General features: G+C 39.5%; 1 protein-coding gene and 1 long non-coding RNA gene across 2 annotated transcripts in view; one reads left to right on the forward strand and one right to left on the reverse strand.

Moving 5' to 3' along the window:
- The window catches only part of LOC136360476 (uncharacterized), a 254,845-nt gene that overhangs the window by 69,992 nt on the left and 167,999 nt on the right, over window positions 1–16,854 (reverse strand). The gene's annotated exons all lie outside the window — the stretch shown is intronic.
- Window positions 1–16,854, forward strand: part of TNKS (tankyrase) — a 126,508-nt gene that overhangs the window by 5,312 nt on the left and 104,342 nt on the right. Inside the window, 1 exon segment of the mRNA XM_066317746.1 lies at window positions 2,041–2,265. Within this exon segment, the coding sequence (XP_066173843.1) occupies window positions 2,041–2,265 (225 nt within the window).

The raw sequence follows: 16,854 nt of genomic DNA on the forward strand, positions 1-16,854 counted from the left end.
TTAGTTAGCGCCAGCATAAATAACTATGCTCTAGAAAATTTCTGGAGTAAACAGCTTTAATCCTGAAGGCACAGAGATCTCACGTGGGTAGGGAAGCAGTCAGTGGTCAGTTTAAGAGAGCTGATCAAATCGGTTTGTCAGCCAGCAAGCTGTTAATCATCAAAATGCGAGCTGCTTTGATGTATATGAGTGAGCTGAGCAACTGCGGAGGCAGAGCTGATCTAAGTAGCTACTGAGTGCTCCTTGAGGGAGAGCCAGGAAATGGCAAGAAGCGGTTGGTAACTTAAGACACACTTCCACTCTGTGCAGAGGTACCCATATTGACCACTCCACCTGTGCTGCGATGTACAGCAAACTAGATTACATTGCTGGGGAAAGCTTTGCTTGAGACATGATTCTTAAACTACTCTGACTCAACGTGTTGCAGGTGTCCCCTGTGTGCTTGTCATAGCCGAGATGTCTGACCTCACACAGGTGTTTGTAAAGCCAAGTCACTATTTAATTCTGCCTTGTGCAGCTTAAAATGGGGTTAATAATTTTCAGCTGGATTCATATGGATGCAATGAAGATTGCAAATTGTATAGTCAGTTAAGAGACATCCTGGCAGTCTTGGAGCCTCAGAGCCTGCAAAATGCATACTTTTTCATGTAAAAAAAGATGAATCGATAAATTACTGGCCTTGACTTTGAAATTTTTCCTTTTAAGATTTTGGTAGCAGCTGTGGTACATGAACTCTGTTAGTGTCACAAGCTTATTACTACTAGAAAGTTTCAGCTTGCTTTCTTTGTGACTAGTAATTTGTTCTCTTGAATTATCTTCTAATGTTTTGTGCAATATGTCTCCTTCCCATTTAATTTTTTTGGAAGGAATTTACAAGAGAATATAAATGCAAAATCTTAGACCTTCAGTAATGTTGAGCCAGGTGCATTTTTTCCCATCTTGAAGACTTTTCAGTTTATTTGGTTAAATCACTCAGTTTAATTGTTTTCTGTCTAGTGAAGTGGGAGAAATACTTGGGAAAGTCTTAGGGAAAAGGTCTGATCCCAGTGCGTGCTGTAGTAAAGCAGTGACACACAATGACTTAGCTTGGACTTCTTTCACCCTTTGCTTATAGCATGAAACCTGAGAAGGTTGTGTGTCTAAGAGTGCTCCTCCACCTCAAGGGCTTGTATTCCCATCTTAATTGTGTTTAGTGCTCTAACAAATGGGATTAGATTTAATAAGAGCATCTTTCCAGCTTTGCTTAAGGTCCCAGTGATGCCTACAGGTGTGCTTAACCAGCATTTATACACTTCTGTAAAATTTAACTCCTTTTGGAGTCTTGGCCTTAAATCAAGGAGGTGAAAGGAGGAAGAAAAACACCGAATGAGAATGATAAGTCTTCCGTGTCGTAAGTCAAACTGTGCACATAGCCGTTTTGCGGTGATTGGAATTGGCGCTTGGAGGAGTTCTTGCTATGTTGTGATAAAGTGTCATTAATTGGGCAGTGAGTGAAACAGTTCAGCTGATCAAACTGACTACTTGATGTATTGTACTCACCAGGGAAAGCATTCTTCCCGTTCTGCAGGGAAGTCAGTTGTTTTTTTCCCAAACTTTCTGAAAATTGGCAAAGAATTAAGTGTTTTTTGTGACTATTAATAATTAGGTTGTCTGTAAACTATTACCACGTGAAAGCTTTTGGCTAAGTGAAGGGAGTGGAACCCCTAATGGGCGTATGTAAAAGAGGGTACAACTGATGCTCCTGTTACTTCCCTTGCATCACTCTCTCATCATTCAGCGTGGTCAGCCTTTGTAGAACTTCTTAATGAGATAGAGTGGCAGCCAGGCAGGCTATGATACAACAAGGTTCAGCTCTGTCATGACTGTAAATGAATTGTCCAGCTGTTGTTTGAGCAGGTGAACAGAGTCTGACTTTATGGTGAAATGAACCAAGCAGTAGATGAGGGACATGAATAATATACACTGAACCGAGAGTGAACAGTTTTAGCTACTAAATCATGTTGTTTTGCGACAAATGAACAGCAATATGTTTTCTTGCAGGTTTTGGAAGAAAGGATGTTGTAGAGCACTTGCTGCAGACAGGAGCCAATGTTCATGCTCGTGATGACGGAGGACTGATCCCCCTGCACAATGCCTGCTCCTTTGGTCATGCGGAAGTGGTCAGTCTGCTGCTGTGTCAGGGGGCAGACCCAAACGCTAGGGACAACTGGAACTACACTCCTTTGCATGAGGCTGCTATCAAGGGGAAAATAGATGTGTGTATTGGTAAGTGTCTGTCACTTGTTAGGTTGCAATTTTACCTGGTTATGTTTTGTGAAGCTGTAATTGTTTATATGCTGAACTTGGGATGAAAGATACTGCTTGTTTTGAAAGACAACTACTTTTAATCTGGCAGGTAGGTAAAGTGATAGTCATTTAACTTTTTCTTGGTCTGTAATACAAGGATTATGGAACTTAGGTCAGAAAAACTATCCTGGAGAGGTTGAATGAAGTCTTCCTGTTTGTTAAATTACAGTATTTAAAATCTGAATATGTAGGTTTGTCTTTCTTGGTTTCTGTCAAGAAAATTAGCTTTACTAGATAAACTCCTTATTTTTTTGGCTGCTTTATATGTTGTAGTAGTGCTTAGGAAGATGGTAAACCTTTCATTCCACACAGTATGGAGAAATAACTCTGTCCTTTGGAGCTTTCCAGTACAATTTACAGCACACCATTGTTCAGTAGTGATCTATCTTCAGTATGTGTTTTGTAGCCTGGAGCCAAAGCAATTTCAAATAAAACTGAACCTTCAACTGTTTAAAATTTGTTGAGAACATACAAAGAGGTTTTCAGTCAGGATGTCTTGAACTTTTGTGGTTTTTTTTCTGTACTTAGTAGTACTTTGTTTCTAAATAGGAGCTTCTATTTTTATTTTTTTTTACACTCAGAGCAGTTTCTTGAACTTACACTCTTTTAACATCTACTAACTTGAACAAAGTTGCTTGCTCAGCATTTCTTTTAAATCAAACGTGTAAAGGAAAGCCTGACTTCTAGGCACTTTGGTTAAGATTATGAACTATATGTTCTATGTGTTATCCAGATGACAAGACACAATTACCAGACTTTCAGATACTGTCTTTTTTCTGAAAGTTTTATTACATAGAATTCCTTCAGAGAAAGCTACAAAACTTACAGAATGAAATCTTGCATTAGCTTTATTGCAATATTGAAGTAATTACTTAAAAATAAACACCAGAAATTGAGTGAAAGAAAATTGGAGGAAACACCAGGATATAATTTTTCAGTCTGTTTCTTCTTTTTGCAAGCGATGTGATGGATCCGTTTTATCTCTGTATACAAGGTAAAACATGGAGAATATTCTATAGAAATTGAATGTAGTTGATTATGCAGCAGTATGTGGGAAGAGATTCACTCATGTGGTAGGCTCCAGTAACAGTCCACTCTGACACTGTTGAACGGAAAAGTAAGTTTAATTCCAGTCTGTGACTGGAGTCTAGAATGGGACTTAAAGGAAGTACTTACTTTGGTCTGTTACATGGTTTTGGGAACTGCTGACTGAAAATCCAAATTAAATTGAAGAAAGTTTGACAGTAAGAGGCTGAAGAGAAAATTGATCTTTTGCTTCAGAAAAGATTTGTCTTTTTCATTTTTTGCAATATTACATTAGAGCAGGAAAGGGTGCAACAGCTCACTTTTGTGTTTATAGATAAGATGGAAGATGGTTCGTGACAGAGGTTTTAGGATTTGTCAGGGCAAGACAGCATGGGTAGTGTTGCTTTGGGTGGTTTGTCTAAAGACTTTGATGCTCTGGAGGAGTTGGATCAGTTCCAGAGGCAGATGATGTGATGCATCCCTTTTGATGTACGATGCTGGTAGTAATTTAAGATTATTTAGATCTAATTTCTATAATCAAAGGACTGATGGTACCTTTAAAGTTCACTCTTAATTCATCAAGAAGTTGTGGACTTGGTGAAGCGAAGTACAAGATTAAATTTATGGCTTGTATTACACAGAACTTCATTCTGTATTCTGTGCACAGATTAGATCTGTGATTCTAAATGTTGATGCTAGACTCTAGGGTATGATCCATGTATATGTAAATGTTCAGCATGTAGTACTTACTGATCAAATCCTGAGGCTCTTCTGCTTTCTAGAGCAGTTTTAGAGTTCCTTGGAACCAGTAAGCAGGCTTGTAGCACTATACACAGTTCTTCTGTGTAAAAAAGAACATCCACAGTACCTTTAGCACAAGTATGGTTTGGTTTTCTGGTTGCTGAATACTGCATGGGAGTAGTTGAAGGTAGTTCCTGTATGCTAACAGCTCATTTAAAACTTTGCGTAGCACAATTGGGGTTTTTTTCTTGGTTTGGGTGGTTTTTGTTTGTTTGCTTGTTTGTTTAAAAAACCCCTAGGTTAAAAATAACATTACAGAAGCTGTGCTTGTGCAGTTTGTCCAGGTTTGTTTTGCCCTCCAGTATGTTTGTTTCTGCAGAAGCTGTAGTTGTTCTTGCAGAAATTTTTGTTCTTTTTCAGTGTGGATTTCCAGTTATGTGTTGATATCTATAGGACTGCTAAGCTAAGTATTATCTCAGGCATCATACACCTGCTTAGTTTTTAGAGGGCATCCTTCAAAATATACAAACACAAGCATCTTCTGTGGTGATGCCATGATTTATGGATCTGAACATACATAGTACTGTAGTAATTTTAGGGAAATAAAAAATTTTGTCTACTGAAAAGCTCCCTTCATCAATGTACAAAGCTGTAAAAGATTTTAAAAATCACTTTTAGCCCATGCAGTGCTAAAAGGATCCATCCAGAATTACTTAACATTACTTGAGACTAGTATTTTTACTGGCTTCCTCAGGCTAGCTGTAAAATCTACTGCAAAGATCCTGTGGCATGATGAATTTACTGTTCCAGTGCTATGAAGTGACCTCTAATGGTACTGTCAAGGTGCATTTGTCTCTTTTTGACCAGAGAACTTCCATGTAACTTGATTTTTTTTCTTTACCCTTTTTGCACTTGAAAGATACAACAAGCAAGCAATCTCAAACTTTTCTAACCTGACAGCTTTTCTGATGTATAGGTCATGCCCTTAATATAGGGATCACTATTATTTAAATGCCCCTTTGTAAGCATGTCAAAACATTCCTCACCCTGCTGTGCTTCCTCACAACTGAGGAAGGAGAAGAATTCATTAGTTATTATCTTCTGCTAGTACGCATGATTTGACTGAAAGATGTAGAGGGAATATTATGTGACCCCTTTCTGCAGGGCAGATAAACCTTCCCTGAGGATTAAAAAAAAAAAAAAAATCGATGAAAGGTAGTTTATGGGTTGAAACAGCACACAGTAAACCTTAAAGGAACTGTAGAAATTATAAAATCATTGAACTACTAAAATCTTTGAACTATTTGTTTGTTTGGTCACCTTGCAAAGAAGGTGTGTACAGCAAAAAGTGAAATTATTCCAGTTTATGGTAATTTTGTCCTAAGAGATTTTAGAATGTTCAGTGTTTCCAAGCAGAGGAACTGTATTACTGTAAAAGTTAAAGCAGTGTCTGATTTTACTACCTAAAAATAGTAATAATAATAAAAAATCATAAGAAGTGCTGTCAAGGAGCAAAATTGTATAATAGCCAGTTCTTTGTGGAGATGGAGTGACAGGGAGAAGATTTGGTATCTTAACTGAAAAATAATTATACTGACTTAGATTTATCCTCTGGATAGACAGAGGCCTGTAAGAAGACTAGTAGCTTCTTAATAGGAATTAAAGGGGATGTTGGTAATTGAGGTCCATTGGAATCTGGTTATACATGTTGTTTGTGGGAGAGATGTACTGAATTCCTGAATACTCTCTTGGAGAACTGGTGTTCTGGAAGGAATCTCAGATGCAGAGAGGCATCCTGGATAGCTGATGCTCAGAGGTTTGTAAAATCATTGGAAAATAGTCTCAAGTAAGTACTTTCAAAAGCTTTGTGTAAAGTGTTGTAACTGTTGGTGTTAATATCAGAAGATTCTTAATATTGTTACTCCTTCCTGCTTTGACTTTTGAGCTACTAGAGTACTACTGTTACTGACTGTTCACAGTGTGGGAAGATAGTGACTTGAACTTTTTTAAGTTGCAGAAAAATTTAAAGAGCCTTAGACTGTTCTTGTGTACCAGAATTGTGAGTTTTGCTCCATTAGGAGGACGTGAATTAATCCCTACAGTGTGGAGCTTTCCCTGTCTGTTAACTGCAGTTAATATTGATATGAGAGGAAAGATACTTTGTGATTTGATAAGCTTAACCACAAGCAGTCCTTGTTTACAGCATCTATCTCTTATGTGTCCCAGTATGCAAAATAAAAATCCTAGCCCTTCTTAATAGTATTTATTATTCAGATACTGATCAAAGCCAGATCAGTTGTTGTGGAAGCAGGCTCATCAGACTATGAGGGTTTGGAGTTATTTTTGTCTGTTTCTGCTCTGTAAGTTACAGCATGTGTTTGGAACCCTGCGTCTTTGAGTAGCAAAGTGGTTTTATATAGGTGCATATCCAGTGACTCAAACACCTAATATGCTTCGCTTCTCATCCTGTTTCTTCATGGGATCTTTCTTAAGGGAACCTTGCATGATAGCAGACACGGGATGGAAATTTCATATTTTAGCTTGAGTGGAAGAATACTTTTGTTGTCTTAATTAGGTACTTGTTCCTGGTTTTAAATAGTGTCATGTCCTCTAACTGCTTGTTTAAGCTATGTTAGCTTCTAATTGTTAATATTCATCACAGAAATGAAATCTCACTGATTTTGCATCTGAATCTCCCTTTTTTTGCATCTGCAGTGTAGTTCAGTAGTCTGTAGTTCAGACTTACCCTATTGAAAGAGACCTGAGAAAATAAGGCTGCCTTCTCTATGCCTTCTCTGTTGGGGGTGGAGGAACCCACGACTGAAAGAATACATTGATAATTGAGAGGCATTGTAATACTGTTGTCATAGTAACAATGGACTGGAGTGTGAGACAACAGGGCTTTTGTCAAAAGGGACAACAGAAGATGCTTTGGGGCATTCTGCCATGGCATATACATCTGCAGTGCTCCCTGGTGGATTTGGGCAGAAACACAAGAGGGAAATGGATCAATTTCTGTATCAGAAGGATACCTCTTCAGTGTGTGACATCTGTGTGAAGATGAGTCTTCTGTGGAGTGTAGTCTCCTGGAGTTACTGTATGCTGGTACCTGTGCATGTGTAGCTGTGATAGACACTTTTGGAAGAAATCTCTCTGAGCAGTATCAGTCACACATATGCACCCAACAAAGAACGGTCTTGGAGTGTAAGGAACCTTAAAATGAGTGGATCATTGATGTAAGGTGGAAGTGCTGAACCACAGCATTTTTTTTACGAGGACCAAGTATTGAGCTGGATTAATCCTCAGGTTAAATCCTCTTCAGAAACAAAATCAACAGTAAACTTTGTAGCAGAGAGGATGATGCTTTGTACAAATCAGGTGCCTTGCAATGGGATTTAATGCAATGCAGAATTTGAAAGCTGTCTTTCTTTCTGTTAGGTTTGAATTGTATAGACAGTTAATATGTTATGGCCTATCTAGGTTTTAGACTTTTTCCAAGTCCTGTTTCTTTTTCAAAATTCAAGCGTCAAGAAAATAACTTCTTTTCTTCTTTGCTTGCTTAGCACAGGAGGATCTGTGGAGGACAAAGAAAAGAGTAATTTATTTTCTGATTTTTATTTACAAGTGTTCATCAAATCAGAATCTGATTTCTTGGAGTGAAGGAGGTAGTACGCAAACACTGGTTGGAAAATTTGCTGTAGGGTCTTCCTGGGAAGTTAAGGTCTTCAAAAGTACTGGTGTTAGCTGTTTGCAAATTGAGAGGGTGGGGCAGAAGTTGCATATCATTCAGAACAGAGTAATGGAACAGATGGTCTTCTTGCAGACACTGAAACTGCTTTTAGTGTCCAGTATGAGTTTAGAGTGGCTTTCTAAATATCTTGCAGAAATAATTAATGTTATGGGACAACACTTCTGATTACTGTAGCAATATGCACTTTTTGCTTCTCAGCAGAGCCATGTGGTCCTTAATGCAGTTCATATGTGGTTTAAAAACAATGTGTAGATATATGAGTAGATGTTAAAGGCATAAATGAGCGGAGCAAATTCCATCAGAGGTCTCAGATGTTTTCTTAGACTAATGGAAAACATTGATTAAACTATTACTACAGGATATAAAGGTCTTGCTTTTAAAAGTGTGTAGGCAAATCAATCTTTGTCATATAGTGAATAAAGGAAGGTATCTTTTTTTAATGATTTGTTTTCTCTGTGAAGCATGTAGGGCAAGTGCAGAATAAACTGTGGGTGCTGAAGCCTACTGAAAATACTGAGCCCTTGCCTCTTGTTCTGGGTGGTCTTCACTTCAGCTATTTGTGCAGCTATTACTTGTGATTGATAAGCACAGTCTCCTGTAATTGTTTCATTGTGTTTATACAAATGCACCATGCAGCAGCAAGGTTGAGGTGTCTGATATGAATCCTGCTATTCATGCTACTGTGTGTAGTCTTTGTATTTTGCTGGTGTCTTGTCCAAGGAAGCAATACTGAGCAGTGCCTTGGTTGGGCACAGTACTCTTGACCTAATATAGTATTAGGTACTGAATGTGTATGATGAGGGGTGCAAGAAGAACAATTTGTTTTTATATTTTTGTTTGGAGTGGTACAAGGATGGCACAGGACATGGGTGACCCAGGAAAAGAACCCACTCAGACTGATGTAATGTGCATCAGTCCCTAGCGTGAGGCCTATAACATTGATGATATCTCAGCTGACACACTGAGATTTTTGCACTGTAGGATATTTTCTTGTCAAAGCCCTAATGTTAAATATACTAAGACTTGCACTGCTCTGTATCAATAGGCCATGGTGGTGAGCAATTCTAAGGCTGCAGGAAAAAAAGTGGATATAGGGCTGGACTTTAAGAATGGACAGCAATGTTACCATTTGTCTTAATAACATGATCTAGTTGCTGCGGAAAGTTTACAAGACTCATGATACATGTAGTCAGTTGCTAGGTAGTCAGTTGTTAGTAGAGCTCTAGGTCTGCTCGAACTTAGTATATTCTTAGCTTCCTCATTTTACTTCATAAACAGAATTTTTTGAGAATACTCATGTCGTCTGGCTGACCTGTAGCTTTAACCACATTTTCATGGACTGAACAACTTGTGATTACTAAGATTTCTTATGTTACTTGTATCTCTTAAACATTTGGTAGCTATGTTGTGGACTAATGATGAGATAACAAAATTGACATAAGGTTCAAGTTTATGCAAAATATGCAAAAGTTATTTTACATTTTGAGGCTTCTTTAATTGAAAGAGTTTCAGGTCTTAATCACATCAAAATATCACTCTGTTTGTTCCATAGGGTGGGTGACTAAGACACCATCTGTTTACTGTTGAAAGCTGGTAGGCACTGAAATTCACCTCTGGAAAAGGAGGAATGTGCTCGTGGAATGTGACAGTTGTTCTGGGGTTTGGTGGTTGTTTTTTTTCCCCATCTTGTGCTTGCCTCACCGAATGGTGGGATGAGAGCTGCTGCTAGGATTTAAATCCTTTCAATTAATGTTTTTTTCAGATGCTTTTCTGTTTTGGGAAAATGGTAGAACCAGGACAGGTTCTCATAAACTTTTAAGATCTTTGTTCATGTTGGTTCTCAATTGTTAGATTTTGGTTGACTGGCAAATAGTGCCTTCTGATAGCTACACAGCTAATTTCACATTCAGTCTCTAACTTGGCTTCCACTAGGACTTTTTTCCCCTCAAACTTCACTGGGAAGAAATGGTTAGCTTATGCAGGAGGTTGGAATTCATCTTTGGTTTCTCTTAGCTCTCCACAGTTCCTTTTTCTCTTAGGATGTTCTTTGTTGACCTGATTTGCCTCAATGACTGCTTTTGCTTTTCAAGGACTCTGGAAGCAGGGCTCTTAATCTGTCAAGTGGGATGTTGGGATTATAGCTGACATTTATTTGAATAAAACTTGAAGTAGAAAGGTGAATTCGTTCAGAGAAAAGTTAAATTGGGACCAAGCAATGAAGACTTGTCCTTAAAGCAGCTTTCAGCATGGTATATAGGTGAAAGCATGAATTGCTCAGACAGTAGGGCAGCAGTTAAGATTTCTAGGCATTCAGTGTGGTATATTAAACCAATTGCTTGAGGCTTAAGTAGTTGTGGAATTGCTGCTTGCAAGGAAAGGTGTTGTGATTTAGTTGTTGCATAGTGAGTCCTTAATTCATACTATCTACAGACGAGATAAATAGTTTTTGTTAGGTTTTTTTGGACCTCTTTTGATGAAAGGGTCTTCTATTTCATTTTGCACAATTAACAGTATACATGTTCCAGATGAGTACTCGAACACACTGAGATGTGATTCTTAAGCCCTTTGTGAAATAGCCACAAATCAAAATCTAGGAGGTTCCTTCTGAACACCAGGAGACGTTTTTTGCCATTAGGACAAGTAATCACTGGTTGTGCAGAGAAGTTGTGGAGTCTCCTTCCTTGGAGATACTGAAAAGCCATTTGGACAGAGTCCTGGGCAACTGAGTGTAGGTGACTCAGCTGCAGCAGGGAGAAGAAGCTACAGAGGTCCCTTTGACCACAACTGTTCCATGATTTACTGTAATTCAGTGTTGAATGAGTGCCTGTGCATGGCTGCAAATAAATGGAATTAAGTAATTGCTTAATGTACTGACTTTCATTGCTTGTTATCTCAGTGAAAGGTTTTTTGGTTTTGTTCTGGTTGTGTGGGGTTTTCTTTTGTTTTCGGTTTTTTTTTTTTTTGGGGGGGGGGGTTGGGTTTTTTTTTTGTTTGGGGTTTTTTTTTCCCCCTTACTGAAGCTTCTAGAGTTCTTGCATTTTGCAGGTTCATTATGGAACTCTCAAAACTTCTTTACATTACACAGCTTTTTGTGCAGATAGTGTTCTTGGGGGAAGTGTTTTGGAATGACAGCACTCTAGCATGATGTAAAAAAACCACAAACAAAAGAACTGCAATTGCACTTAGGTTTTGAGATGGCTTTCTAGAAGACTGCGTTCTGCATGACCTGCATATACTTTTGTTCTCACTCTTAGCTAGAATGGAAAATTTTAGTTTGAAAACTGTTACATAAAAAAACAAAACAAAACAAACAAAAAAACCCCAAAAGAAACAGGGATATTTACTTCGTTAAGTCCAGGCAAGATCAGGGCTTTGAATTGCTTTTTATGTAGGCTTAGCAATCTACTCTGGCACTTTCTCTGAGGGCAGAAGGATATTACCAGCCTCTGCTGTGCTGCCTGTGGGCTCTGGAACCTTCTGCATGTTCTTTCTTTCTGTGCATATTTAATCACAGGTAGGCAGAACTGGTGTACCAGGGAGCAATTTTGTAATGCTTCCTACATACAGAAAACTAATCATAGTTAAAATCATAGAATGACTAAGGTTGGAAAGGACCATTGGAAGTGATCCAGTCCAACTTCCCTAGTCAAGCAGGATTCCTTGGAGCATGTCACTCAGGATTGTGTAACTCAGGATTCACCTACTTATGGGGAAAGACTTGAAGGCAATTGCAGAAGGAGCCTTTCAAAAAAGTATCTTCTTCCCCTGCTGGAAGAGCTCTTGGGGCAGTGATACATGTGGTTTAGGTTGCCTGGTTCAGATCCCTTCCCCTTACCTTGCTTTGATCAGATTTATCTAATCTCTGGAACATCCAGTACCAACTTAAGTCTAGAATGCATTGAAATCTTGTAATACACTGAGAAGTGAGGTTGATGACATATAGATATAGACTGCTAGGAGAGCCATATTCCAAGCTGTCTGTGTGTATTATCTCCTGCCACATACTGATGCCCTCAACAATTGCTGCAATTGTTTATCTAATCACAGGGTAACAGAAACCTGTAAGCAGGTGCTGTATTTATTGAGATCCCATCACATTTGGTCAAAGTAGCATTTTTAAACTAGAGGCAGCTTTCTTTTACTTGAAAATGATAATTTAACAGCATGTATCTGTATAAATTTTAAAACCGTGGATCTCCAGGAATTGGCCTGCAGGATTACAATCATAGAATGGTTTGGGTTGCAAGGGACCTTTAAAAGATCATGTAGTCCACATCCCCTGCCAATGGAAGGGATAGCGTTCACCAGATCAGGTTGCTCAAAGCCCTGGGCAACTTGACCTTAAACAGTTCCAGTGATAGGTAACTTTTCTGGATAACTTGTTCCAGCTTTGCAAGAAGTTCAGGTTGATGACATCTGTAGCTTTTCGTCTGTAAACTGATGCAATCATTTTATTGTGGAAGGCTGCCAAATTAGTAAGCATGATCTGCTCTTTCTGTCTCTGTGTGGCTCCCTGTCGTCCATGTGTTTTGATGTGTCTTCCAGCAGAGCATTCCATGATTTTACTGGATATGGAATGAGGCTGCCTGGTTGGTAGTTCCTGAGGTCTTCATTTTTACCTTTTTTCAAAATGGGTCTGATGTTTTCCTTTTTCCAGTCTGGGGATTTGCCTTACTGCTAAGACTTCTTGGATATGATTGAGAATTGCTTGGCTGTGGGAACTGACAGTGGTCAGAACATGGATTCTTAGGCTCCAGGCAGAAGCTTGAAGCCTGTGGGAAAGCCAAGTACAGAACTCTCCCAGTTTGGCCTGGGAAATCATAAGGAGGAGCCCAAAACAGCCTTGTAGATATCCTCCTCCTGACACCTGGTGTTTTTCCAACTTGTTTACTGGTAGAGATGTTTAAAAAAAGGTGATACCCTAAAGGACCAATCCTATTCATTGTACCAAAATACTGTGTGAAAAGAATCTGTCTTTCAGTAAACTTTGCTATAAGCCCTCTGAAGAAATCAGTTGTACATGTGGTTACATGAGCCATCCTGAATCATAACGATACTTGGCCATTTTCAACATCAGCCTACTCCTTCAGAACCCTGGGATACATCTCACTGGGTCCTATGGAGTGATGTATGTTCAGGTATCTCAGGTGGCCTTGAACCTGAGCCCCGCTTCGTCTACAATCCCAGCCTTGTGGTTCAGGGAACTGAGAGATGTGGGAAGAGAGATTCATATTGAAAACTCTGGTGAAATAGCTCAGCCTTCTCCATATCAGTTTTCACTAGTTCTCATGTCTTGTTTATCAAGAGCAGGTATGTTTACTTTAATCTTCCTTTTTCTAGCCAGTTTTCCTATAGGAACTGTGCATTTCCTTCTTACACTTTAGTTTGATCAGGAGGTCCTTAGTCATGTTTGTCCTCTACTTCCCTTACCTGTTTTCTTACCCATGGTAATTGAGAGCTCTTGGGCTCTGTGAAAAATGTCCTTAAAGGGCTGCCAGTTCTGTACAGCTCCTTTGTATCTGAGGGCAGTTCCTGGGGGATCTCATCCATTAATTCATTCAGCAACTAAAAGTGTGCTCTTAAAACTTGGGGTCCTTACTCTGTTCTTCACCTGGTATATATCCATCATGATAGTGAATTCCACCAGGGCATGACTACTGCAGCTCAGCCTGCCACTAAGCTTGACATACCTAATTAGTTCATCTGTGTTGGTAGGCAACAGGTCTAGTAATGCTTGCCCTCTAGTTGTGCTGTTACTTGGATTAAGAAATTATCCCCATTGCACTCCTGGACTGCAAGGATCTCCTGGACTGCTTACAGTTTACTGTGCTGCTTTTCCAGCAGATGTCAGTGTGATTGGAGTCCCCCAGCAGGATCAGAGCCTGCAAACATCACATCTCCTGTAGCTGAAGGAAGAACTCATTATCAACAAACTTCCACAGATGAGGTAGACAGTAGTAAACACCAGCCATCAGGTTCCCTTTGTTGGCTTAGCCCTTAATTTTTACCTAATAAGCTCTCAATGTTTTCATTGCTGTTTTTCTAAGGCAGCTCTCTAGAGTAATTTTTTTTTTCTTGGAGGGCAGACATCTTCTTGCTTTTTCTTCTTCCCGACACCTTCTGAAAAGTTTCTGTTTGCCTATTGCAGCATTCCAGTTGTGTGGTCCTTTGCACAATGTTTCACTGATGATAGTGATTAGATTGTAGCTTTCTAGATGCCAAGTGACTTCCAGCTCCTCCTGTTCACTGCCCATGCTGTGTGCATTGGTATAGAGACACTTCAGCTGTGTCATTGACCTTGTCACCTTCTTAGAGGACTGTGCCATAATTCCTTTGAGGCATTTCACAGATGTTTCCCTCTTGGTTCCTAATATATTGAGTCCCTGACTTTTCTGTTTTGCTCAGAACTTCATCACTTTTTCTCTGCTACTTGTCTGCTGCTCCCTCCTGGTGTCAGAACTCTTGTTTCTGTCTAGGCTATTGGGGAACACCACCTGATTCCCTTTAAATTTTTTTGTTTCAACATAATGGAGCCTAACGTTGCTTTTGTAAGCTTCTGCTTCATATTACTGTAGTTGGTGTATTTGTCACTTGCTCTGTCTGTCTGGCCCCAACAAAGAACAAAACCAACATGCTGGTTCATTGGGAACAAACCCATGTCTGGGATAATGGAAAGCTGGAATGCCCTGAACAAGGGAAGTAGAGAAGGCAAAATAATGGATAGTGCTAAGCAGCTCACACTGACCCAGCTGGTAATGTTAGATACCCTCTAAACTGGAAAGACAAAATTACTCTTTTCAACTCCTATCACTGGAACGTGTCCCTGTGTTGTCGTTTCTTGTGCCAACCAGAGCACGTCATGTTGTTGCATGAGGATTGGGCAGTGATTGCTTCTCCAGTCTGCCTTGTTGCCTGGCCAAATGTTTGCAGCCGCAGCCCCCAGGCACCCAGGTGCAGCAGGGTGGGCAGCACAGGGCTGGGTATGGCACTTGTGCCAGCGTGGTCTATCTAGGGTTGCCCAGAGTGGTTGTGATGTCTCCTTCTCTGGAGATAGTTAAAAGTCTTCTGGACACTCCTGTCTCTGATCTGCCACCAGGTTATTATGTCTTCTTGCCCATAATCTACCTGCAGTGCTCCCAGATATATCTGGTTGTTGCCTGTATCTTATCCTGACTCTGAACTATGTGCTCTGGTGTGCTTAGCCTTTCTGCTCCATAATCCTCTCTTTATTCACTTTGATGGCATTCACTATAGAGGGGCAGTCAATAGCACAGGACCTGTCTCTTCTTTTTTTCCCAACTCCTCCTGATTGAGCTGGCAATGCTGTTTGAGGCCATGGATGTCATCAGGTCCAGTAGTGATACTTAAATCCTTAGAGCTCTGTGCAGCCTCTGTAGAGGTACTGTCTCTCATGTTTTCTCCTTGCAGTTCCAATGGCTGATGAGTACAGCCTATTTCTACATGACAGGACTGGGTTTGCTCGCAGAGGTGGAAGTTAATCAGTGATACAGTGGTGGTTAATGTTATTAGCCATATCTTACATACTCAGTTTTATAAAGGTGAGAGTAGGGTGCTACAACTTTTGTTATATACAATCATTTAGCAAAAAGGCTTATTCATCTGGTAACATGCCAAAATGGGATTATTGGCTCTAAATCATATAAGTATAATATCTAGGCAAGAAACTGGTGTTCTTGTAATATGAGAAAAGCTTCAAAACTTTAGTGGTTTGATTTACATGTACTGGTAGTTAAGGGAGAAGATGCATTTAGCTTTGGATTCCAGTGTGTTGTCTAGATGTTTTCAGAACATGGAGGTAAATGAGCACATTACCTTTCTTGTCAGCTTGGAAACATAACCTACGTGAAACTTAGACTGAGACACGTGTGTGTTCCTGGGACCTAAAGTTAGTGAGAGAATGACCAGCTCTAGAGGTGTCATTTAGAGAAATGGAAGATAGTGCCTGTGTTATAAATCAAAAAGAGATCTTTTTCTTAGGCTGTATCCTCTGCACCTTGATTCATAGTGAGTAAGTAGAGAAAGCTAAAGTTTAATATAGTTTGAAAAGAACTTTTGGAAATTGTCTCCAGAAGTTGAATTTGAAAAGAGGGAAGAAAGAATATATACTAAAGCTGGGGTAGCTGGAAGGGACTCCAAACACAAGGCAGTGGGACACAGTGATGAAAAACTGGTGGAGATAGAGTAGGCCATGGTAGAGCTGTGAGCAACTCTGGAAATGTAATTAAAAGCAGTAGGCAGCTTGAAGTACAGATACTTTTGGGAGGTCTGCCTGTTCTTGCATTTTTCACTCAACAGTCAAAAATTTGGATGTGCCTTTTTTTTTTTGCATTTGCACACATCTGATTTGATCCCAGATGTGAAGTTTTCCATCAGCATTAGGGATAGTCAGGAAGCTGTGGATTTTGGGCCTAGAGAAGTCATAATTGAACCATTCTGATCTTTGCTAATATGAACAAACAAATGTATTTTTATTCCTGTTCTATTTCCATTGTATTTATGTCTTTCAATCAAAAGTGTTTTCCTTTGGTGCACTTTCAGCTGTGGCAGTATGAAGCAGGAAGGACTAAGTACTTAGGTGATGATTTCTATGTAGAAAAAATTCCTTCCCCCCACCCCAGTAAAAACACACTTGTGCTTGTTAATAGCTCCCAGGGAAGTTTTTGCCATACCTTGTTGGTGAAAATGTGAAGGTTGAAACTGACAAAAGTAAAAATGTTTGTTCTTGACAGCCGAGTGAGGGTTGTGTTGGTTAATTTCACAGTCCAAAATACCTGTGCCAGGAGGCTGTGGGCCAAGTACTTCATTTTAGGATTCATCCTGCTGTAGTGAGCTGGCAGTAATCTGAAATGATTAGTGGTTGTAGTATATGCTCTATGCAATACAATAGCTTTTTAAAAAATGTAGAAAGACTTATGACCTTTCTTGTCTCTAATACCGATCTGGTATAATAGCAGTGTAATTAAATAAGG

Source organism: Sylvia atricapilla, chromosome 4 (genome assembly GCF_009819655.1).
Source record: "Sylvia atricapilla isolate bSylAtr1 chromosome 4, bSylAtr1.pri, whole genome shotgun sequence".
NCBI classification, from domain to species: Eukaryota; Metazoa; Chordata; class Aves; order Passeriformes; family Sylviidae; genus Sylvia; species Sylvia atricapilla.